Source organism: Nansenia antarctica (genome assembly GCF_963989245.1).
Source record: "Nansenia antarctica genome assembly, chromosome: 12".
Taxonomy (NCBI): domain Eukaryota; kingdom Metazoa; phylum Chordata; class Actinopteri; order Argentiniformes; family Microstomatidae; genus Nansenia; species Nansenia antarctica.
In genome coordinates this window covers 7862933-7889214 of record NC_137682.1, presented here as the reverse complement: position 1 = coordinate 7889214, position 26282 = coordinate 7862933, and the positions used below count along the sequence as shown (strand labels likewise).

The following is a 26282-nucleotide window of genomic DNA, read 5'->3' as shown; positions in this document are numbered from 1 at the left end:
ACTCATCTCGACTCAGGGAGCAAGGACAAAGAATGGAGCCATTTTTGAATGATGGCCAAAGCCCCCTGCTAGCAGCCGGCCATGGATATCTGATTCCTTTAATGACCTATGTGGTGAAAGAGTGTGACCTGAATGCCAAACGGCTAGTGTCCTCGCAGCCTCAGAGGTGTGGAATATGAAACCTGACCGAACGACGGTCTATAAGGAGACATCGATCGAATCCCAGCTGTGCATCTGTGCCCCAGCCATCAGCCAATCACTTCCATTGATCCACTGATACGGGTCAGGTTACTTCATGTAGCTGTACCATATAATCATTGGTCCAGGGTCTCCAAGACCTTTTCTGAAAATAATATTGACAATTCAGTCTAAATGCTTGTCTCATTTTTGTCACCATAATGATTATGAGGGGCAGCAGAGCAGAGGCAAACATATGAGTATGCCACAGTTAATAAGATTCAGTTACCAAAGAGTTCCTAAAGAGGGTAATTATCTGGCTCTTATTATCAATATGTAATTATGATAATCGTGAAGATTGCACACAAGGAAAATATGCTTCATATTACATTGCCTTATAATACAACGTGCTGAGATACCCCTACACTACAAAAACATCTCATGTCGGTCTAGCTAGAAGACCTGGTGGAAAGCATCGGTCAAGGGCATTTGATTCTGTTAATTGCTTCTCAGGAAAGGCTTTACGTGACCTGAATAGGAGAATGAGGTGCAGCTTAAATGGCTGGGGTACAAGGGAATGGCTTCCAATTAATAGCTTTTGTTGTTGTTGTTGTGCCGTTGCCCCCCCCCCCCCCCCCCGTGTAAACGGTGTCACACTGAGGATTAAATAAGTTACCTTGAAGACGACCTTGACTGCCATACGGTCGCCGCGCGGCACAATTTCTTTCTTTTTTCTCACAGCAGCATAGAGGCGCAGTCTCTCTGAGGTATCGCTGTTTAGCCTGTTGGAGAGACATCGACTGATAATTTAAAAAAAGTAGGCTGTCCTCACATTTATTTATTTCAAAAGCAATGTTCCTGACTTGAAAACAATCGATAAGCATTTAATTGTCCATGAACTGCATGTGGGCCTAAGAATCATTTAATTGTTTTTATCTCCCGAGGGATTGGCTACTGCCTACGGACCCATCTGTGGCTGGCTTATTTCAGGGAAATGACTTAGCAGCATGTCATTATTCTATCAATATCACACTCAATGGGATGCTCATTTTACTCCTATAGGATTGTATATATAACTCCCTGTTATATGCCCTGGCTCACTTCAATAATAAGACTGGTTTCACTTGTGATTGACTGATTGATTTCTTCCCAACCATTTTCTCTCTCTGGCTCCCACATGATGTGGACTGATTAGTATTGCATCCACCTTTTTTTCTCTCTGTTTGACCTATTCAATATATTCTATTAGACCTATATTGTGTGTATGTAGATTATGTTGGACTGAGTTGTGTATTTGTATCTCTCTCTTTCTCTCTCACGCTCTTTCTATGTCCCTCTCTCGCTCCTTCTCTCTCTCTGTTTCTCTCAGGGTCGGCCACCCTAGCACTCCTTCTGAGACGGAGCAGGGTGGAGAGGAGCACCCGGCTGCCCTGGCGGAGAGCTGCTTCAGAGAGCTGCTGGGGAGAGCAGCCTATGGCAATATGAACAACGCAGTTCGACCTGTTCTAGTGTGAGTACTTACATTCTGTAAACACACACACACACACACGGATGCACGCATGCACACACACACACACGCACACACACACACACACACACACACACACACACACACACACACACACACACACACACATCGTTTTGTTTTCACTCTTGGAATGATTAGCTGATTAGTCTCAGCTGACCGGGCCTTGCTGGAATATAGGGTGGGAGGAGATCTGATATGTTATTTTGGTCCAAGACCATTTTGTGATTTGTATGCAATTAGGAGTATTTTGAATTAAATTCTCTGAAAGACTGGTAGCCAGTGTAGAGATCTCAGGATTGGTGTAATGTGTTCAAACTTCTTTTGTTAGGACCCTAGCAGCCGGGTTTTGGAGGGTTTTGGATGATCTGCAATTTACGACCGGATCCTTTTGATAGGCCTGTTAGTAGACCATTACAATAATCAAGTCTACTCGAAACAAATGCATGTTTCTTCAAGGTGTTGTTTGGACATGAAACCTCTCATTCGTGTTATGTTTTTCAGGTCATAGTAGGCTAATTTAGTTATCGAGTTTATGTGGCTGTTGAAGGTTAGATCAGAGTCTAGAATTACATCAAGATTTATTTTTAACAACTTAGTTGTTTTGTGTCATCCAGGCATTTATTTGTTCAATGCAATTACAGAGATTGTTGATGGGACTATACTCGTTCGGTGAGAGGGAGGTGTAGATTTGAGTGTCATCTGTGTCATAGTTGTGGTAGGCAATTTTGTTCTTTTTTAGGATGTGTCCCAGTGGAAGCATGTAGATTGAATAGGAGGGGGCAATGATTGATTCTTGGGGAACTCCCACAAAAACCCCAAAACATTGTAGTCTAGCCGTAGTCAGAGACGAAAACTCGACTGAAATGTTTTTGTGGACTGAGACTGCACTGGAATGTTTTCAGTTTTCATCAACTGGAATTGGACTGGAACTAAGAAAAATGGAGGTGACTTGGTGTGACTAGAACTGGTGTGCATCTTCATCTAAACACCAAAGACTAAGTGACTAAAAAGACTGCCAAAATGAACACTGGTCCAGAGCCAATAGGGCTTCGTTTACGATAGATCATTTTGGGGCGGCTGTGGCGCAGGAGGTAGAGTCGCCGTCTAATGATCACAAGGTTGGCAGATCAGCGGTTCATGCCCCGGCTGGCCACATGTCGAAGTGTCCTTGGGCAAGACACTGAACCCCAAAATTGCTCCCAGTGAGCGTGCCAGCGCCTTGCGTGGCAGCTTGCCGCCATTGGTGTGTGAATGTGTGTGTGAATGGGTGAATGAGAGGCCGTTGTAAAGCGCTTTGGAGCAGCTTCGGAGCAGCAAAAAAAGGCGCTATATAAGTGCAGTCCATTTACCATTTACCATCATTTTGTTCCACATATCCCACACTGGACACGATTGTCTAATTGTTATAGTTAGCCTATTCCAACAGCACTATGTAAGAGAAGGGTCCAGCTGCGGCCGCTGCTCTGTAAACTAACTTACACAACATGCAGTTGAATGACGTCAGACTCTCATCCCGTTCCACACTCAATAGTCATCATAAGTAATAGGCTAATAATTACGGAACTATATTAATATTATGCTCATGTATTGTGTATATTGTTTTTTTGTGCATTATTAATACAAAAACAATAACTAATAGTGCTACAGAACCAACATTAGTTATGTCAGTTAATTTGCGTTTATTTGAATGGGGAAACAATGTTAACGGTCCAAATGTAAAAAAAATCGACTTGACCCTCCTACACACATTGGGAATGCGATAATGTAGGTCATGAAACTGACCCACAAATGATGTTGGATAGCTGAATGCTTAACATATAATTTACTCAAAAAGCATTTTATCATCCCATTTTATGCAATTTCACTGTGGCTAATTTAAGCTTTTGGTCCCCTCCTATCCAACCTTCCTGAAACCAAATTGCTGAGCCATTACTGCTTCCCTTTTTAATGCTCAAGCACCAGCTAACGCTAATCGGCCTGCAAGCCTCCATGTGGAGGACCTTTTTTTAATTAGACGTCTTCAACACATATCAGAGCCGTCGTTTGCCAATTAAGGTCATCTTCTTATCTCTTCTTCCTCATGGGAGAGAATATCTCACAAAATGATGGTTGTTAGAATTTCAAATTCAAAATTCTTGTGTTGTCAAATTCCACTACTTCAAACCATGGTAATATTGGGAGGGGAGAATAATATTAACAAACATACTATAGGCCAATGTAAGTCTTGCCCCCACTGAACATTGGAACTGTGCGTATTGCTGTCTTCAGGTTCAAACAACCATTTATTTATTTGCCACTATTGCCAGTGACCCAAAATAGACCTTCAGTAGGCTACTGTAGCATTTACCGAGAGGAGTATATAAGTATTGTCAATTTATTTGTAAAGAAAACTGCGACATTTGCAGTCAAATTCTGATTGGCGAGGGCTATAGACTTTGTGCTGTGCAGGGCACTTTTAGTGGAAGCAAATTTGAGCCCCATATTATGTCTTCAACATTCAGCATTCCTAATTTTTCCTTTTGGACTTGGGGAGAGCCCAATAGAGATACACATTTGTGTTCTTTTTTTGTTTGTTTGTTTTTATGACTTGAATGACTTTTTTATGAAAAAAGAAAGTAAGGGAAGGCAAGTGGATGTCAGTGGATTACAACGGTTGTGAGCATGAGGAATAATGGTTGTTTTAGGTGAAGGAGGTATAAGTCAGTTGTATCTCTATGACAGATCAGTGACTCTTAGCTCCTTCATCATTGCGAACCCCTCTGCTCCATAATTTCTAGCTTTGCTCCTGTGGTGTCAAATCTGATTTCAGGTTAAAATAATGCTCGGCTGTCCGCCAAGAAGCATCAGCTTAAAAATGTATCGTAGCCAACACACACACACACACACACACACACACACACACACACACACACACAAATACTGTGTCCCAAAGTAACATGTTCATGCTGAGACGGGGCTGATGCTAAGAGAGAGAGTGGCACACACACACACACACACACACACACCACACACACACATACACACATACACACACACACACACACACACACCACACACACACACACACACACACACACACACACACACATACACATACACATACACATACACATACACACACACCACACCACACACACACACACACACACACACACACCGTGGTGTCGTAGTATTGTCACACCAGGAGTCAGCTCTAGTGGCTCTTTGATGTCTAAAAAATATATCTGGCGACAAATGTCTCCTGATTCTCTGTTGTGTTTCTTTCCAACAGTTTTCAATATCAAATATCACTAGCAACCTCAGATTAAACACAATGACCTTCAGGTTCTAAAGGATAGACGCCTCACGGGTTGTGGTGGTTTTCGTAGAATAAAGTAATATCCAAGTGACATACCTCAGACCATACACCTCTCCTGAAACAAACCCAACAACAAAATCTTTTCACACACAGGAGCATATAAGACCCACACATATCACAGTTGTTGACATCAACAGATGGTGACTCAAAAACATTGACTAACTGTCTCCCGAGCAGTCTGGGAACAGCCCTTGGTGTGCGAGACCCTGCATTTCCACCTCTGACCTAATCTTCACAGTGGATATCAAATATTGTGGTAGAAAATACTGTTAGAATCCTTCAGTAATCTCTGTTTCCCCCACTGTGCTCATCATGTGAAGAGAGTAAACGGGAACACACCTAGACTACTAACTCACTGATATAGTCCCAATGGACAAGACGCTCTACCTATGTTCCTTGGTGGCACTGTTGAATGGGCGTGTCGGTGGACAGAAGTGAGATTCTGTGGGTGGGTGGATGATTCTCACACTGACACACACACACACACACACACACTCTGGAGCCTGTTGCGTCTGGCTACATGTCCAGCACATTAACTTCCCCTGACCAGCCTGCTCCGATTGCTGGTTATATATCAGAATGTGCCATCTGTTGGCCAATATACGACACAGCATGAAAAGTGTTACACAAACAAACAATTACTTTTCTGTTGCAATCCTTGTGAGTGTGTGTATATGCACGCTTTCATAACAATGCACCGAAGAGCCTCCGTTCATGTAGTCAGCGATGAACAAGGTCGTTAATTCTCCGGTGTCGATCCTTGTACCGGCAGCAGAGATTCTGTCGATCTCATCGGCGAGCGTTTGCGAGTCCATCTTGCGTCGTGTAATGAAAACACAGTACTGTAAACAGTGGACCATGTGCCTTTTTATCCCTCCCCCTCGCCCAGCTATTCATAGTTTTCACGTGACGTCAAATTCTTATAGGAACGCCCACCTGACGGGCATAACAAATCTTTCTTCCGCTGCCTGCCAGCTATTTTATCAGGTTTATACCAAGTAATTAGTCGTTTGACAAAATGCTGGATAGTTGCTGTGCAATCGGGTGCACTAACCGACGAGGAGACGACCCTGGGTTGTGCTTCTACAGAATTCCGTCAGAAAAAGAAAAACCCGGAGAGGGGAAGATTGTGGATTTTAGCTATTAGACGTGCCTCAGTCCCTGTGGAGGGCAAACCATCAAAGTACACACGTCTCTGCAGCGAACATTTGAAAGATAAGCTCAAGTAAACACTGATCATTTGAATTTTTTTATTTTCTTTGCATAATCGTTCTGACATGGTTTGTTTTTGTGGACGCTACCAGCTTGGAGTTGGTTGTGTCCGTCCTTTAGCTAGCTAGTTAACGTTAGCATTATTGACCCATCCAGATCGAAAAAACTGATAACTGTCTGTACTTTTGTACACTTTCATCCTGGTGGCAGTGTAAGGGGAAGGATTCTCCACAAGATATATGTAAACATCACCGAACTGGAGCTCTGGCAGCGACTTCGCTGTTTTTAGTGATTGAAATACTGCGGCGGGTGCTGTATATGGATCGCAAGTGCCCAAAATGTGTAGTTTGTTCACATATCTTTGTTTTTCTTCTTTTGAGAGGTGATCTAAATAATCGTTGCTTGAAACAGGTGGAAAAATGACAGGTCGGTGCTGCAGTTCTATGGAATTTCCACTATGTTTTGCCCTCCAGGGCTCTGCGCCAGTCACGTGACTGAAAACTATGAATAGGCTACATCGATTGAGCTCACAGCCATTCACACCGAATTAAATTACATTGTTCTTTCCCGCTACCGTCCCCGCCCCCAGGCGACTAGGACGAATCTCTCCCATTACATGTTAAACAAGCTTATTTTGCTGACTTACTACACGTATTTAATGAAATAAAAACTGTTCAGAAAAAAAACGAGTGGGTACTTCAAAACGTCTGATGACAAAAAAAGAAAATCTGACTTTTTGATCAGAAATACTTTAACAAGAGATTTGAAGGCTTTGCCGTGAGCATGTTGTTCGCAATTCCACTAGCACCGGTCACATATTTGCTAACGTTTCAACTTGCTTACTTTCATCTGCAGACATCTCACCCTGCAAAAAGTCTTGCGTCTCACGCGCGCACACTTGCACAACAAAAAAAAGTATTCTCCAGCGCTGGCACAGCGTGAAGCGAAGTGTGGAGATAGGTCTGGCTATGCAAGACTACTGGCGGACTAATGTTACCAACGAGCCCAAGGGTTTTCCACTCGCTGTAGCTACACTGGCTTGCTAACACCAAACACTAACTTTACCTCAGATACAGTAGTAGTCTACACTACAGCGTATCACGTGACGAGGCGGTAGCTCGCGAGCGACATGTTGGAGACCCATGTTCTAGAGGCTAATGTTCGAAGGTCAGTCCAGAAATGTAAGTTGAAGAGAGGTTGGGTACTCCAGCAAGACAATGACCCAAAGCATACCTCAAAATCAACCATGAAGTACCTCCAGGAAAGACGAATGGCCATCACAGTCCCCAGACTTGAGTATTATTTAAAATCTGTGGAGACATGTCTCAAACATGCCCTGCATGCGAGAAGGCGTAAGAATATTTCTGAGCTAGTGGTGTTCTGCCAGGAAGAATGTGGAAAAATTCCCAAAACAAGAATTGAAAGACTCTTAGCTGGCTACAGGAAGTGTTTGGAAGCTGTTATAGAAGACTTAGCATACATTTCTAAAAACTTGTTTTCACTTTGTCATTATGGTGTATTGTGTGTGGATTGATACCAATTTGTATTTATTTAATCAATTTTAAATTGAGACTATAACACAACAAAATGTGGGAAAAGTGAAGGGGGGTGTGATGACTTTCTATTGCCACAAGGAAACATCTCTGCAACACATGTATGCCTATTATGGTTATGTGGTCATTATGTGGCCATGTTGGTCATTACAAGGTGCCATAAATATTACATGTAATATTAAATGTAATGTATGGAGATCCCTGTAGTTTGCCTACCACCAGCTCACGGTGACTCATTTGCATGTAGTCAGTTAGATTTTTTTTAATTTTTATAAATTTGTTTTTCAGATTTTTATCCCTTTTTCACCCAATTTGGTAGCCAATTGAACCCAACCTAGCATCCAATTATCCCCTGCCTATTGCATAGGATCCGCCGCACGACCCCGTGGCCGGCAGTCCCAGAGGAGGCCGCCAGGCAGACTAGCTGACTGGCTCCTCGAGCCCAGCACTGTTATTCCGGCACCCAGGGGGCGGTGTTGCGCGACGGATCCTTGTCCGGAAATACTCCTATACCGCCCTCGGGAGCGGCCGCCCAATATGCCGCTCCCCGTGTGTGCCCCGGCCATATCCGGATCTGGCGAGCTGGGATTCGATCCCAGTCCCCGGTGGGCAGCTTGCACTACACCACCGCGGGGCAGTCAGTTAGAATTTAACGGTGACTCAATGGCTTCCACAGTGCCTTTGACAGGTCACACAGCTTTATTGTATACCATGAAGGCCAGTGGTCCCATGTCGGGGTGTGTGTGTGTGTGTGTGTGTGTATTCATGCTTGTTTCCATGTCTGTGTATCTGTGTGAGGCAGCCATAGATCACTTTTATGAATCTGTTAACTGCCCAAGCTGCCTGCTGTGCTTGACCATAACTTGTGTGGGAGTGTCTGGGACTGAACGCAGAGTGGGAGTCAAATGCGGGCCATGCCACTGTGAGAGATCACTCTAGTGTCTTTATAATGAATCGCTGCTGTCGTCTCAGGGCTAAGAGTAAAAGGAACAACTTTAAGTGCAAAGAAAAACATGCAAATGCAAGTGCTTGAGCTCTGTAGCTTTTGCAATGTTGGATTGACATTGTTTTTTTGATGGTTGTTTGGAATTAACTGTTAGGGTTAGATTATAAAATGTTGTTATGTGATGGTAATTTGTCAACATTGACTCAAGGTTGTCATTTGATGCTCATCAGCTAACATTGCTACATGGTTGCTGATGAGTTGAAAATGAAAGTCTTAACATTGGCAGTTGACGTTCAACATCAGACCATCTCACAGTTGAAAATAATTTGTATAAATATTGCCTATTTACGTAAATACAAAACATTAAAAGTAGCATTTTACAATCAGGATCACATGTTCCTGTTCCATGTAAATATCCATGTTCCATGTAAATATCTGAGTATACATTAGTAAACCTTGTTAATGTTACTCGCCCATTGCTAAAATGTACAGGATATTATTTAAATATTATATTATTTAAATATCCTGTTTGATATTTAAATAATACAACAATAATACAACAATATATTTAATATAATGAACATATTACTGTAATATATATATATATATATATATATATATATATATATATACGGTACATGTGGAAAAATGGTTTATGCCGGGATATGCCAGCATAAACCGTCGACTTGGTACATGCTAGCATTTCCCGGGACATGCCGGCATGTACCAAGTCGGCGGTTTATCCTGGCATGTCCCTGGAAATGCCGGCATAAACCATCAGGATGGTTGAATGCTGTCATGGTAATGCATTTCCTTGTTTTCTTCTGCTCACAGGCATCTAGATAACCACCGTTTGTGGGATCCCAATGAGTTTGCAGTCTCCTGTTTCAGGATCATCATGTACTCCATACAGGTGGGTTCTTCAATTACTATTGGCTGCAGTAACAAATCAAAGTGCCCAATTTTCCTTGTGAAAAATGGTGAGCAGTGCAAAATAATCCAGACCATCATTAGTGGAAGCATGTGTGTTAGAGTGGGGCTGGAACAAAAAGCCTATAGACAGTACTGCAATGCATGCATGAGTGGCTCAGAGGCCGTGGGGTGCTTCCGGCTCCACTCTACGGGCTGTCGGGCTCTCTCTCCACACTCATTAATATTACTTCCCACAGAATTGCTCTGCCGGAGACCGGCACACACCCTCTCGATACGCGTTGTTCGGTTCATTGCTCTTCCCCCTTTGTGACAGCTCCACTCTCTTTATCTGTGCCTCCCGTAAGGGGCACAGGTGTGGCACGTTGGAATAACGAGCCCGCGGTTTGCTTCCCGCGGCCATACACCTTGATTGCGTGATGTGGGGCAGCCGTGCATCCTTATGGTGTCTTCCCGCTATCACCCTGCCCCACCGGTGGAATGGCCTCTGTCCATGTTGCTGGCCCATGTCAACACCCGGGGGGAGTCGCTACAGCCTCCACAAATGATAGAAAGAAATACACCTGACAAACTAAAACCCCTGTCAAGCCAATTGTCCTATTACCTTTGGTGCCCTGAAATAGGGGGACATTGTGAAATGAAGACTGGGACAGTGAGAAAGTGGCAGTGTGGGAGCTCCTGTGACTCATCCTCCTTTGAACTCAACTCCGTTGGGCCGTTGGGATGTTATTCACTGTGTAGCATAATACACACACACTCACACACACACACACACACACACACACATACACACACACACAGAGGCTGCAAGAGGTATGCACTTATGGGATCTGACAACATCTAGGATTAAAAAATTGGGTGCCTTGTTATCTTTGTTTAGCCAGTCTCGTTTACAAACAGGAAATCGAGTTCATAGGGGCTAATCAAGTCGTTGATTAAGAGAGACTTATTATCTAAAGATCTAGCATTAAAAAGGGCTACCTTCAGTGGCTTTGTGTTTGGTCTCTGTGTAGGCTGTGTGTGGCATAGTATAGAGATTAGATTTTGGGTATTCTGACCTGGGATTAGCCGTTCTGTTACTGATATGAACAGGGATAGCAAGAATTGAGAGTCCCAGCTTTATATCAGGAAGGTCAAAGGTATCATCTCTATGGAAGCAGCGACTGTCAGACTGTCAGAGTGTCAACTGGTTATGGGTGACATCGGGGGGGGGGGGGGGGGGGGGGTTGTTGGTGAGGCTAGCGCCTTCTTGCGGTGTCGAGGTGGGGCGGTGGGTGCTATTGTTGAGGCTAGCATCCCAGGGAAAGTGGGGCCAGGTGTTCTAGTGGTGAGGGTCATGCCTCTCTTCACCATGTTCTCCATGAGGAGAGGACTGGTATTGATATCCTTCAGTGTTGAGTATCCAGACTTATCCCGTGTGAACAATTCAGCTGACTGTGTTGAGTCTGAGGAATCCTGCGCTGTAGGCCGTTCAGTTGGCTCAAGAACAGCGAGGGATGGGGGAGCAGAGTTTATGAGGTTGAAGAGTATATTGTTTGTTGATATTCTCCCGATCTGTTTAAGCCGTCTCTTCTGATTAAAGTCATAAAATAAAGAGGAACGGTAGCTCAGTCGTGTTAAGGTTGAGCTTGAGTTGGCGGGCCGACATCCAAGCAGAAATGTCTGCAAGACACGCAGAGACACGTGTTGCCACCTCTGAGGAGGGGGGGGGGGGGGGAAGACAGGAAGAGTTCAGTGTTGTCTGCGTAGCAGTCGTAGGAGAAACCATGTGAGAGGACATTACTGAGCTAAGAGATTTGGTATAGAGGGAGAACAGTAAGGGCTTTGGGACGGAGCCCTGGGGGTCCCCAAGTGGAGAGGGCTCATGGAGAGAACAGCGATCATCTCCACGTCTCCTGGTAAGAGCGTTTAGCCAGGTAGGATGCCAAACCAGGAGAGTGCAGAGCCCAGATGCCCAGTTTTGAGCGGGTGGAGAGAAGGATCGGGTGGTTTACTGTGTCAAAGGCAGCAGACATTCAGCCCCTCCCACCTAATGATCAGTGACTGGACAGTTGTGCACACTTACTAGTCCAACATTTATTTTTCTCACTCTTTCCTCAACCTCCCTCTATAGGAGACACACCTTCTAGGCTTTTTCATACTGCCTTTAACCTATGGCTAGGCGAGCTTTCAGTCTGGCACGAGGCGAACTGTTCACACTTGCACATCCCTACGTGGGCTAGCACTGACTTTAGCCAGTGTGAAGCTGCTGGGTAAAAAGCACTTCCCTTTCTTTCAATCTCTCTTTATCTCTCTCTTGCTCTTTGTCTCACTCGGGGGACACCCGTCCCCAGACTCTCTCCCATTTCCTCCACGCTCCGCTCTTCTCACCCCACCCCACCCGCTCAGATGTTTTCTCATTCCCTCAATTTCTCTCATCTCTCCTCCTTTCCTTCTCTCCGTTGTTCTTTTAATTTCCCGGCTACTTTGGAGTTCCCAGGTGGCCAGAAGGTGCCTTGAAGAGATAAGAGGCGATCGATGGGGCTCGGGCTGAGTTGTGTTTAGCCGTGTGTGTGTGTGTGTGTGTGCGTTTTAAAAGATTCGTTTGAGGGGTCAGCCGTAATTCTTCAGGGTTTTGTCTCTGCAAAGAGAAAGGTGGTCAGTCTTGATGGGAGGAGAGAACATCTCTCTGGCTCTGGTGTAGCAGGCAGGGTATTGTCAGCTGTGTAATATGCGTTTGATTAACTACGAGTAGAAATTTGGGACTGTTTTGAGTGTAAATACATAGACTGTTTTCGTTAGGTGTACAGTTTTGATTATGTTGGGTGACTTGTTTTAGGTAACCATTCACCATTTGAGTAGCTGGCAATGTGATATGTTGTGCAGGTGACTTTTTCTATGACTACTACTACTACTAGGATGAAAATACCCTTTATTGCAGATGTATTGAATCTTGAATCTTGAATCTTGAATCGTGACAACAGATGTAGGTTTTAGATCTGCCGTATGATGCACTTTACTTAACCCTAACCCTTTGAAAGTGGAATAAGAAAAGGAATAAAAAAAACTCCCCATTTACACCTTCACCTTTTGTAATCTAGTCAAGCATGAACAAAAAACGGTACATTGTAGTTTCGAAAATATGTTTCCAGTGGCCAAATGCTGGCTTGTCAGCTCAGACTAACAGTCCCCTCCCTCCATCCCTTCTTCTCTTCAGGCCCAACACTCTCACCATGTCATCCAACAAGTCCTGGGCCACCTGGACACCCACAACAAGAACACGCCACGGATGCGGGCTGGCATTGTGCAGGTTCTCCTAGAGACAGTCGCAATAGCAGCCAAAGGCTCTGTCGGTGAGTCCTGCAGCCTCAATGTGTCTGTGTAGCGTTGTCCCTCCATTATACAGTAGCTTGCTGCTGAAGAATTTTACAACATTTCATTCAGGGTTATCAATGGCATATTTACCTTTGTTTGTTTATCTTACGACTGAGTTATCTCATATGAAAAAAGAAAAAGCTTTGATGAAGTGTTTGACTCCTGATTGTTTCTGACTACTACGTGTGGGCTTGTCCTCATGATATGTTACATTTGTTGTTGCCACATGTGTTTCCACAAGAAACTACGGAGCCCCCCTGGGGTCACATGGTAGAAAAAAAAGATTTGATATGTGAATCCGTTCCCTCGGTTTAGTAATTCGTTCCCTCGGTTTAGTAATTCGTTAGGGTTAGGGTTAGGGTTAGGCCCTACGAGCCAGAACGATCGCAAGGATTCTAACCCTAACCCTAATCCTTGCGATCGTTCTAGCTCGTAGGGCCTAACCCTAACCCTAACCATAACCCTAACCCTAACGAATTACTAAACCGAGGGAACGGATTACTAAACCGAGGGAACGGATTCACACATCAAATATTTTTTTTCTACCATGTGACCCCAGGGGGGCTCCGTAAGAAACTGTATGATGTTGTCACAGAATTACTATAATGAATTGCAGTAGGAAAACAATTTCCAGAGAAATGTACACATTTTGAATGCATTCATCCTCTGAACCCCTCCTTCTCGTCCACTTTGCCCTCTGGATGAAACCCTCTCTCAACAGGGTTGAACCAGCACAAAAAAAATAATATTAACCCAACTTCCCCAACAAACCTCTGGTTAGGTATGTTTATGTAATAGTGGGCCTCCCTATCAAATTGAAACTGAACCCATCTGAGGCAAATGAACCAGTTTTGTTAGAAAACATACAGTATGAGTAGGCCTATCTCATGTAAATGGTTTTCTTTGTTGTGTCTCTACTGCATGGGCGAAAGTTTTGATTTGGTCTCTGTTGTTGTGTTGCTGTGTCTTCTGTTTATGACGGTGTTGTTCATTGTGCTGGTAGAGTAGATTAGGCTACTCTGTTTCCCCACCCCCCCTGTATAATGTATTATGTAACATATAGCTCATGTGTGACTACATGTGTAAACATATATTCGGTTACCCGAAATTCTGGTAATATTGGAATATGCTGCATTCCTCTGATGAAATTCATCTTAGTGTGTGTGTGTGTGTGTGTGTGTGTATGTGTGTGTGCGTCTGTGTATGTTTTCCTTTTTGTCCATGTGCTGTGTGTGTGTGTGTGTGTGTGTGTGTGTGTGTGTGTGTGTGTGTGTGTGTGCACGTGTGTGTGTGTGCTGGCAGGCCCCACAGTACTGGAGGTGTTCAACACCCTGCTGAAGCACCTGAGGATGAGTGTGGACTTTGAGCTGGGAGAAAGCTCCAGGAGGAACTCCAGCTCCAGCGTGTCCTCTTCTGGTCGGCCTAAGGAGAGTGAGGAGCGCATCGTCCAGAATGCCATCATCCAGACCATTGGTCAGTGTCTCATTCACTAAACACAGCGTTATGTGGTCCTCCGTGGCTCAGTTGGTAGAGCATGGTGCTAACAACGCTTGGGTTGGGGCGTTCGATTCCAACTGGGACCATACATATATATAGGCCTACTGAAAAATAGATGTACTCACTGCAATGTAAGTCGCTTTGGATAAAAGTGTCAGCTAAATGGCATATATACACTCATCGAACACTTTATTAGGAACAGTATACTAATACTGGGTAGGGGCCTCCCGTTGCTCTTAAAATGCCGTGGAGATGGCATCCTCTATTGACCTGTTCGGGCGGTAGGCAAACTGGGTGGGTATCCAGTGTGGGGGGGTGGGTGGTCTGTTGAGCCAGGACCAACCTCTCGAAGCACTTCATGATGATGGTGGGCATGAGTGCAACGGGGCAGAAGTCATTCAGCTGCAGCGGAATATTTCGGCACGGCGTGATGATTTCTGACTTGAGGCACTTGGGGGTCAACTGCCTGGGCTAGTGACAGGTTAGACATGTCAGTGAAGACCTCGGTCAGCTGCCCAGGCCAGCACACGTCCTGAGATCACGGGCCAGGCGTCCTGTCAGAGCCAGCAGCCTTCTGTGCATTCACCGTATTCAGCGAGGGGTACACATCAGTGATGGGGCGGCTGTGGCGCAGGAGGTAGAGCCGCCGTCTAATGAACGCAAGGTTGGCAGTTCGGCGGTTCGAGTCCCAGCTGGTCACATGTCGAAGTGTCCTTGGGCAAGACACTGAACCCCAAATTGCTCCCAGTGAGCGGGCCGGAGCCTTGCATGGTAGCCTGCCGCCATTGGTGTGTGAATGTGTGTGTGAATGGGTGAATGAGAGGTCGTTGTAAAGCGCTTTGGATAAAGGCGCTATATAAGTGCAGTCCATTTACCATTTGATGGAGAGTGGGAGGGGGTGTTGGTCGTCTTGGGGGAGGCTCAGCTTTGATGGCTGCTTCCTTTGTTGTCCTGGTCGAAGCAAATGTAGAAGTTGTTGAGCTCATCAGGTACTGAGGCAGTGCTGGTAAGGGAGGCTGTGTTTTTGGGCTTGTAGTCTGTGATGGCCTGTGATGGCCTGTGATGGCCTTGCGACATGCGTCAGGGATCGCAGTTGTTCTGAGAGTGCTCCTCAATCGCCACAGTTTGTGGTTGTGTTTGGCTTTCCTGATTACCCCTCTTCAGGTTGGCCCTGGATGTACTGTAGACTTCTGCATCGGCAGATCTAAGATCAGCAGTCAGTGGGCGGTACCTCACTGCTCATCCAAGGTTTCTGGTTCAAGAACACTTTTGCTTTTCTTTTCTTTCTTTTTTTTTCTGAGTGGGGCAGTCCCACTCATATATTTTTTTTTATTGTGATAGAGACAGTAGAGATTTGACAGGAAGGATGGGTGAGAGAGAGAGGAGGGATGACATGCAGGATATGTCCGCGGCCGGAATCGAACCGGGAACCCTGCGGTTACATGGTCAACAACTTAGTCCGCTATGCCACCTAAGCGCCCCAACACTTTTGCTTTGTGATATGGTGCATTATCATGCTGGAAGTAGCCATTAGAAGATTCAATTGTGGCCATGAAAGGGATGCACATGGTCAGCAACAATACTCAAATAGGCTGTGGCATTCAACCGATGATTGATTGGTATTAACAGGCCCAAAGTGTGCCAAGAAAACATTCCCCACACCATTACACCACCTCCACCAGCTTGGACTGTTGACAGAAGGCAGGTTGGGTCCATGCATGTTCACAGGTGTTCCTAGTAAAGTGTACATTGAGTGTATACTGTATACTGTATAATGTGTAGGGCTCCTTGCAATGCTCAGCTCTCAAGGCTAGCAATTGTACCAAATGCTTCTAACACAATGTTGTTGCCGATCCACTATTGATTGTAACAGGGTTTCATTGTATTATTGTAGCAACAATGTTCCCATTTTCTACTGCAATCGTCATGGTCTTCATGGAATGTACTGTATAGCCTGTATTAAACATAAGATGGCTGCAGTAAAGGTGTCTATATTGGTATATCTCTATTCCAATATTATCATATTTTTTAAATATCTAATCCAATATATCCTTTTTCATATGGGGTCTGTACCGTTACTGAGTCATGTACCTGCATTAGTATCCTTTTATATAAGACTGCATATAGCTTTTATTAATGTTTTCCTCTCTTCCCAGGGTTCTTTGGTGGCAACTTGCCAGACTACCAGCGCGCAGAGGTGATGATGTTTATCATGGGCAAGGTGCCCGTTTGTGGCACCCCCTGCCACACCCTAGACACCGTTAAGATCGGGTGAGTTACTCTCGTTAGAGACACTGTCAAGGTTTCCTGGGGATATTAGGTTTGTTCCAGGGATTGGAACTGAAATGAAGTATAACTAGGTGCTAAGCACAGGTGTAGTCCTTTTTATACACATGTTTACGTTTATGATTCAGGTTGAGTACTATTAAACTCAAAGACCTATTTAATTTAATACCAATGTATTTGTCCGATCAAATAATTGGGCCTAACATTTTATTCAGCAGTCACTTAGACCTAAGCTTATAGAGTACATAGCCAACACATGAGTCTTGAACTTAGCATAGTCACAGACACGATGTGGGAGCATACAGTACTTTAGTGACTTGGCTCTTTATAGCACCATGTTCTTTCCCTAAACAGAATTCCCCTCACAAAGCCCTGGTACCTCTCCTCCTCTTTTCTAGAGTGTAAAAGTGAGAAATACCAACAGAAAGTATACTCTGAATGCAAACACTTACACTTTTACAGTAATTAGGTTTCTATTCTCAGTAGAACTCCCCCTCACTTGACATGAACTTGACAAAAAATTGCTTCCCTGCCAAACTGCAGTGTCCCTGTCTTGATGTCTCTACCCATCAGGAATTTGTTTCCTAGCTTCTCGCCGCTCGCCTCAGAGGCAAAGGTCCCATACAGCTTCTACTCCAAAGTAAATTGTTTCTTAAGCTCTGTAAAACACTGTGTCCTCTTATTTTCCATTCCCCCCCTAAAGTGAATGTTGTCCCCGGGTCAGTAAAAAGGACTGTTTTTCAAAGCACTAATCCCTAAAGCCACCCAAGTGCAAGCACAGATAATCCCAAATCAAACGATCCTGTTTGCAGTGCCGAAATAGGGCCCTCTTCTCCTTCTCTCTTTCTTTTTGTTTAATTGCCGCAGGAGAGAAATTAGATTCAGTGGTTCATCTACTCCTGATCCTACTCCTGAGTCGAGGAGGAGCTGGTAGGGAGGCCACTTTCAACCACTTCAAATCGCTCAGCCCCGCAAGAGCTCTGTAGGACAGGGGCTTGTCGTGAAGTGCTGAGAATGTAATATTGTGATTATAGTGTTGAGTCACATTGAGGTACGCTTACATCAGGTTCTGCGATCCACAGATGCTATAGGAGATTTGTATACATTCACTTCCACGATACCAATGCTTCTTATAGTTTTACTTGTTCTATAGAACAAGACCAGACACACATTCACTACATCTACACCTGTGTATGTGTTTTTGACGTTGTGAGATGCCCTTGATTTCTTCCTTCTCTGGCTGTATATCAATCCAAAGACAGGTGCCTGCTGTGTCTGTCTCCAAAGTTGAGACAGATTCAAAGGTAGCAAGCTACGTCATACATGTTCACTCTTCACGCAGGAAAAAGACTTGAGTCTTACAGTGCTTTGTTAACTAGCAAACTAGCTAGCAACAATGAGCAATTATACTAACACGGACTTCGTAGGCACACTATGCTATAAACAGAGTAGCTTGCTAGCATTAGGAGGCAAAATACATCAAGAGATGTTTATGTATTTTGGAATTACTTTAAGAATGTTTGCATTTCGCATTTAGTTATGTGATATCCTACCTGGCAACGGTATGGTATGGTGCCTTCAAAATCGGCCCAATGAAGGCACCGTTGCGGGCATTATTCTATGGCGCCTTCTGAATGGGACATGCATAAGAGTGCAGGTTGTAACTTCCTGCCTTCAAATGCTGCCCTAAAAGACAGTATCCTTCTCGATTGAGACATAGCCTCTGTGTCCTTCCACCACTATTCCTATTCCAGTAACTAATGACAGGGTAAACTCTTGTTTATATTCCACTCAGGCACCAGGGCACCAAGCGTATCCAGACCATGCTGCTGAGCTCTCTCATCATGGTGAGTCCTGCGTTTATCCATTAATACTGCCTGCCAATTGCAACAGACTTTTTAATTATGGCGTCAGCAGAGACGGAATGCCACAGATGCGTCCAATAATTGTCTGTCGAAAGGGTCTCTGTTGATAGTTCCAATGTACAGAGAGTAATGCTACCTGCCCATACAGATTTGTTCCAGCACATGTATCCTAACAATATGTATTGTAATACATTTATCAATAACAATATGTGTTATATTGATTTCCCATCATTTTGTAAACACCCAGTTTTCCAATTTACTTTAATGTTAAAGTAAATAAGTACGTCTCCTTCTGGACAGTGTTGCTCCAACCGTGTCAGGTTAGCTTAGTCGACTCTCAGACCTTTTTATCTCTCTGTCCTCACTGAGTGCACAGGAATACTTGTCTTCATTAAGGAAACACAGGTGGCTAAAAAAAACACAACAGAAACAGCAGTCACACAATCAAGACTACACACACACACTCCTTTTTCCAGAGCTGCACGCACAGCGATTAACCGGGCTCTCTCGAAGGGCAATGTATTACGGAGTCAACCCCTCCGCCCCCCTTGCCCGCTTTGCTTTCCAGTGCAGCTGGAGGATGAGGGAAAGGTTGAAGTATTTATAACACCATGCAGCTGCTGGGGCCAGAGCGGTCAGTTGTGGCCAGTTGTGTCAAAGGTGATAGCGGTGGGATCTGCACTGGCATGTGTCTGATTATCGGTTGGGGGTGGTGGGGTCATTATAGGATGGGGGGGCCAGAGTTCACAGCTTAGACTAGGTTGAATCAGTCATTGCAGTATGTTATACAACTGTTCGTTAAAAACAAGCATTGTGATTGGCCAAGAGGTGTTAGAAGCCATCATTTAAGTTAGGGATAATAATAAACAACGAGGTGGGATGTTATATACGAATGTAAACAATGCCGTGGGGATGTAAAATGAGCCATCACTTCCCCAAAGCTATTACTGACTGTCCAGCTAGCCGTTACACCAAAATAGATACACTAGTAAAGTAAGCTTCAGTTAGTTATCTAGCGAGCAAACCAACCCGATTGACATTTTATATTGTGTCACAGTTGTGCAACAGTCAGGGTACATAAGGTTGTAGAGAAATAGGAAATGTTAGAATAGGTATAGCATAGCATAGAGTACAGCACAGTGTTTTATCTGTACAGTATAGTATAGTGGATAGTGTACATAGCCTTTATTTATGTAAACCAGCTCCTTTCCCTTCTTCTTTTTTTTCTTTCCTAGCACTAGGGGAGCCACCCCTCCCAAATTTCGTTGTTTGGTACCTGTACTATATCAATGACAATAAAGACCATTCATTCATTCATTCCATTCATTCAGTCAAACAATTGGAAAATCTGTATTTAAAAAAACGTAAATACCGTAGTCAACATTTTAATTATTATTTTCAGCTGTGAGATGGTCTGATGCAGACTTTCAACTGGCAATGTTAAGAAAACGTACATTCAGAGTCTCGATCACTTTATTACACTTTATATGAGAGTGTTAACTGCCTGTGTTAACACGCGAACGCGAACTTCGTAAGCCATTTCTATTCTAGTATCAGAGTAGCTGGTTAGTAAGAGCACGTGGTTCGCCAGACAGCACCAAGGTTCGGAGGTTCCAGAACGCGAACCGGAACGGTTCCTTGGCGTGTGTGAAAGCCCTATCTGGCATATTGCTTAATACTCTGTCTTCATCAGTAAAACATGATACAGACTGCTTTAGAAATGCCTGTATGTACATACTCACACACTTTATCTCCAGAGTACAAGACTGTCAGTCAGTCATCAACCCCCCCCCCCACACACACACACACACACACACACACACACAAACACACACACACACACACACACACACACACACAAACACACACACACACACACACACACACAAACACACACACACACACACACACACAAACACACACACACACACACACACAAACACACACACACACACACAAACACCTCTCCTTTCATCATCTAATAATCAGGAGCAGAGGGATCACTAGGCCGTGACAGGAAGCTTGCTCTGGAAAAAGTGTGTATCAGCCTTAGGTTAAAGATAGACATTTAATAATCATATCTCATTTTACCTGTCACCGCAGGGGCACAGATGAACACCCACTCACCGTGGTCATTGAATGAGCGATGCATCAGTGGAGCTCAAAGTCTGTTTACTGTGAACATGCCACTATGATTGTCTGATGCATTTTTGGTGCCTGCTGTTGGATTTAAGGTGTTTGTAAAAATGTATTTTTGACTCTGCATTGTGTTCAGTACCGACAAATGAAAGGAAATTGCTGGAACCGTGAAAAGACAAATACAGACGAATCCTCAATCAGACTCCCGACATGGATATGCGTGGCCTTTGCAGAAAATATTGTTTATTAAGTCCAGCTCAGTACAGATACACAGATCCTGGCAGTCCGCACACGCATATAAACAATTCAGCATTCTCGCCGGTTTATGTAGACTTTTCTACGGAGCCCCTCTGGGGTCACATGGTAGAACATCCGTTCCCTCTCGTTCTGGCTCGTAGGGCCTGACCCTAACCCTAACGAATTACTAAACCAAGGGAACAAATTACTAAACCGAGGGAACAAATTACTAAACCGAGGGAACAGATTTACTAAATCGAGGGAACGGATTCACACATCGAATAATTTTATCCTACCATGTGACCCCAGGGGGGCTCCGTACTTTTCTATCAACAGTTGTCTGTCGTAATGTATCGGTCAACCTGACCCCTTCACCCTATCTGCCACCTCCTCTGCCTCAGTGGCCATCCAGATAAGGCGAAGAAAATGGCTTGCGGGAGCCAGCAAGTCTGTCCACAACACACATTCCTAGATTGGAAAACATATACCGCTCACACACTGTCATTTGAAACCTAGGTCCTTGGTCAAACAATAGAATGCTGGAGGAGCAAGTCTAAAATATTATGGATCAGATCTCACACTGCTAACTGTCAATTTCAGTGTTTCAGAGTGAAAAACAATTCAATGTGTCTGTTGACTTAGTAGGGAATACTTTCGTCTTTTTGCCCTGTCAACATCATTTGAGAGTTTAGAATATGTCACACGGTCTGGTGAAAAGGGCCGCATGTCAGCAATTCTCAAGTTGCAATAGTGATAGGATATTAGTATAGGACATGTACAGTTATGACATCATGAGTACAGTGTGGGAGAATACTGTACTTATAATTTCATAACTGTACAACTATGGCTTAGATGCTTTAATGGCCATGCCAACATAAACCAAGCCTCTTGCCCCCGATTGACATCATATGGACCAGGGGGTAGAGGAGGCGGAAAAGCCACAGGTTGTTGATTCTGATACCATTGAAACTGGGAACGCATAACCAGTACAGAATATGGCCAAAATTGTATTGGATGGGCAGTGGGATGATTTTAACCAATTTTACCAATTTCCGATTTTACCGATTTTACTCCAACAAGGAGTTGTCGATGCTGAGCAAGGATGAGTTGATCAGGAGGCTGCGTAAAGCAGATAAGGAAAGAATGAACTTAACGGTGGAGCACGGAAACATGATGAGGTTGGGTGTGTGTTAATTCCCCCGGTCGAAGCCAGTGCAGTTCGTAAAAGGTGGCGAACTCAGAGACTATACTAGAGATAGAGAACTTGACTAAAGCTTGACCTCTCCGTGCTTCTACCAAAGGTGACCTCTGGCTTCAAGTCCAAAACCATGGCCGCCGCGCTGCCCCCGCCCTTCCTGGATCCCCTCTTCTCCATCTCCCTCATGGAGGACAGCGAGCTCCGCCAGCTGGTGCTCGAGATCCTGCACAACATCATCGATCGCCACGACAACCGTGCCAAGCTGCGGGGGATTAGGTAACAGCTGGGTGTCGCACCAACACTCTACCCCAGTGTCAGACAGGCTAGGGGGATCAGGGGTCCCCACAGATATTGTCTAATGTTTGTTTTGGTTGCAGATGTGAGTCTTTCTGTTTGAATGTGTGTAATGGTCAATTTCATTTTCTACAAAACTAGATTCATACTGTTATACTATTTTATTGATATTTACAATGCCCCCCCCCCCGCGTAAGTAATGGGACATGGTTTTCTTTTTTTCTTTTGTCTCGACATTTGAGAAGTTTGTATTTTAAATATTTACTATAATTTACTATAAGGTTAAAGTAGAGGACTTAACAGCTTTTATTTCATGGTATGTGTGTACATATTGGTTTTACCATTCACTTACACTTTGTATGCATAGTCACCCTATTTTAGGGTACCCAAATATAAGGGGACAATTGGCTTGACAGGCGTTTACCTTAACTCAGGTCTGTTCCTTCACATAATGTGTGCAGGCATAAGAGAGCTGCCAATGTGGATTTGGATTTGCCTTTGGAGTTTGTTATTGGTGTCTGTCAATGTGAGGACCAAAGAGGTGTCAATGAATGGCAAAGAAGCCATTATTGAGGCTGCTATTATTATAACTAGCCAAACTACAGACGCTTCACTACAAGTTCCAAACCACAGGTGAGTTTGTTTAAAAAAGTTCCTAAAAAGCCTAAAGAGGTCTGTATTGTGGACAATTGGTATAATATTGGTATTATCACAGGCCAGAGAGATTGCAAGGCACATAATTTACTGTACGTCATACCACCTCATACGTACATACTGTATGTGAAACATGGTGCAGGGGGTGTTATGGTTTGGGCATGTATAGCTGGCACTAAAACGTGCTAACTTGTCTTATTTGATTATTGTAGACGCTGATGTCAGCAGATGAATGTATTCCGAAGTGTACAGAAACATGTTGTCTACTCGAGTGCAAGCAAACGGCTCCAAATTCATTGGATGGCACTTTGTCATACAGTAAAACAATTTTTGTTTTAAAAATAGTTTTTCAGGGACAGAAAGTGCAAAGTTCTTGACTGGCCAAGTCAAACTTATGATTTAAATCCAATTGAGCCACAGCATTTCATTTCCTGATAATAAGATGTTGAGGCAAACCACGAAACAAACAACAACTGAAGATGTCTGCAGTACGGGCCTGGCAGAGCGTCACCAGAGAACATACTCGATTATTGCATACAAAGGATTGTCCACAAAATAGTAAACATGACTCCTTAATTGGTGAAACCAATATGTACTGTACACATACAGTACAGGCCAAAAGTTTGGACACACCTTCTCATTCAATGTGTTTCCTTTATTTTCATGACTATTTACATTGTAGATTCTCACTGAAGGCATCAAAACTATGAATGAACACTTGTGGAATGATGTGTGAAATAACTCAGAAATAACTTAGATTTTAGATTCCTCAAAGTAGCCACCCTTTGCTTTTTTGTTGTTAATAAAACAAAAAATTGTTGTTGTTAATAAAATATATAATAATAATATATATATATATATATATAATAACATATTATTATTAACACATATTATATTTAATAGTATTATTATATATTTTATTAACAACAAAAAAGCAAAGGGTGGCTACTTTGAGGAATCTAAAATATAAGACATATTTAGAGTTATTTCACACTTTATTGTTAAATACATAATTCCTATGTGTTCATTCATAGTTTTGATGCCTTCAGTGAGAATCTACAATGTACCAAATAGTCATGAAAATAAAGGAAACGCATTGAATGAGAAGGTGTGTCCAAACGTTTGGCCTGTACTGTATATGGTACAAATACCATCTAATAAAAGCTGAGAATCTCTACTTTAACCTCATAGTAATTGTTTGAATCCAAATCCAAGAACAATTGCCTCCCCCGTACTATTACTTACGCAGGGCACTGTATTTCTATTTTGATTGGTTCCTTACTTAGGATCATTCCCAATGTGGCGGCTTTGAAGATCAAGAGGGAGAAGATATCCAAGCAAGATGTTGGATTCATGAAAAAGGTAGAACATCTTCTAATCACTCGTCTTTACACATTTTTGTTAGTATGAGCAGATGGGCATGATGCGTGTGTTTTTAATCATGCCTCTGTCTAAATAGAGTTCTATATGTGTTTGTCTATGGTTACGTATATCTGATGATATGTGCAAATTCATGCAAGTTGGTGTAAATATTAATTTGCATTATGCAGCATTTGCATATATACTGAACATGCTTGCTTAGAATGCCTCAATAAGGTATTGGTGTCTTCTTACAGACTGTCACAGGACTGAAGAGTCTATGAATGTCTTCCTTTTCATTCTTTTTTTTCTTAATGTGACCACATTTGTGACACTGTCTGATCATTTGGTCCGCATGTTGGCAACCAATGTAAAGTAGTGTGTCCGCATGTCCGCATGTTCAGACTTTTCTTTTGAAACACGGAACTACGTTTCAACGTTGTTGAGAATCACAACACAAACTCGCTAGTCAAGCCAAAATACTGCAGCAACACAATGGATTCGATGAGTAATCCCCACTGCTACCTAGTGAACTAAAACACTACTTTACATTGTTGGCAGCCTCACAAAACAAGCTGTGTACGTTGACTAGCGATGTGTCATTGATTTTCAACATGCGCTCTGAGTGTAAGTTGGACCTCTCACAGGCTAACCCAGAGATCCATCAACTCACAAAGGTGGAATATTTGGCCTTGCGATTGGGATATCAAGTCCCCTGCGCAATGTGAGGTGCAAGGTCTTGTGTAAAGAACCTGTGCTATCTCCACCCGCCAAGGTATCCCTGGCCAATGTGGTGCAAGCAGGAGAAAAAGATAGACTTTGCCGCGGCTACCGGAAGGACAGCGCCCCTGTCCAACACAGGCTGTATTCAGACTGCAGACATTCTCCACTGCTTCGTATGGAGTATCAGTATCAGTATCAGTATGGAGTATGGAGGTGCCTGGCAGCATTTTTTAATTACATTTTTATTATTATCAAATTTGTGACGCTTTTAATCCAAAGCGAATTACAAATTACAAATGACAGGGGCATTCTCCCTGGAGTAACTGAGGGCTAAGGGCCTTACTAAAGGGCATTGTGTGCACAAAGATATGACTGACCTGCCTGTGAGAGTTCGGCAACAATTGATTGTTTTGCAAAAGCTCCTCTCACCAATGACCTGTTGACTATCACCTGCCAGAACAGTCCTGAGGGCTTGACGGGCCATCAAAGATATGTTTCCTCTCCTTCAATGACGGTTTAGTTTTGTCAAGACAGAGAGCTCTCTGGCCAACCACGGCATGCCCCAAGCATGTAAAAAGTAGTATGTCTAGTCACAAATTGGCGCTAATTATTTAACACCAAAAAGCTGGCTCTCACCTCAGATCCGACTTAAAAGTTGGGAGTTTAAAAAAATAATATATATATAGACACTGGAGAACAGAGTGGGGGCAGTAGAAGTCATAGGGGACACAGTAAAGGGGAAAGCGGGTCTCTCAGGAGACGCAGTGCTGGGGGGTAGTAGATGTCTCAGGAGGAGCAGTTTTTTTATATACATTTATTTTTGATTTTATCCCTTTTTCACCCAATTTAGTATCCAATTATACCCAACCTAGTGTCCAATTATCCCCTGTCGCCTATTGCGTAGGATCAGCCGCACGCGCACCCCGTGGCCGGCAGCCCAGATGAGAGAGCCGATAGACTAGCTACCCGGCC

At 43.6% G+C, this 26282-nt stretch overlaps 1 protein-coding gene across 2 annotated transcripts in view; it reads left to right on the top strand.

The window, feature by feature from the left end:
- Nucleotides 1-26282, top strand: part of efr3a (EFR3 homolog A) — a gene marked incomplete at its 3' end in the record, with an annotated part of 55236 nt that overhangs the window by 13915 nt on the left and 15039 nt on the right. For both annotated transcript variants that reach the window (XM_080543419.1, XM_080543418.1), the window contains exons 5-12: nt 1547-1687; nt 9609-9687; nt 12901-13036; nt 14361-14531; nt 16712-16826; nt 18637-18688; nt 22384-22556; nt 24515-24590. In XM_080543419.1, coding sequence (XP_080399545.1) covers nt 1547-1687; nt 9609-9687; nt 12901-13036; nt 14361-14531; nt 16712-16826; nt 18637-18688; nt 22384-22556; nt 24515-24590 — 943 coding nt within the window. The remainder of the gene's footprint in view (nt 1-1546; nt 1688-9608; nt 9688-12900; nt 13037-14360; nt 14532-16711; nt 16827-18636; nt 18689-22383; nt 22557-24514; nt 24591-26282) is intronic.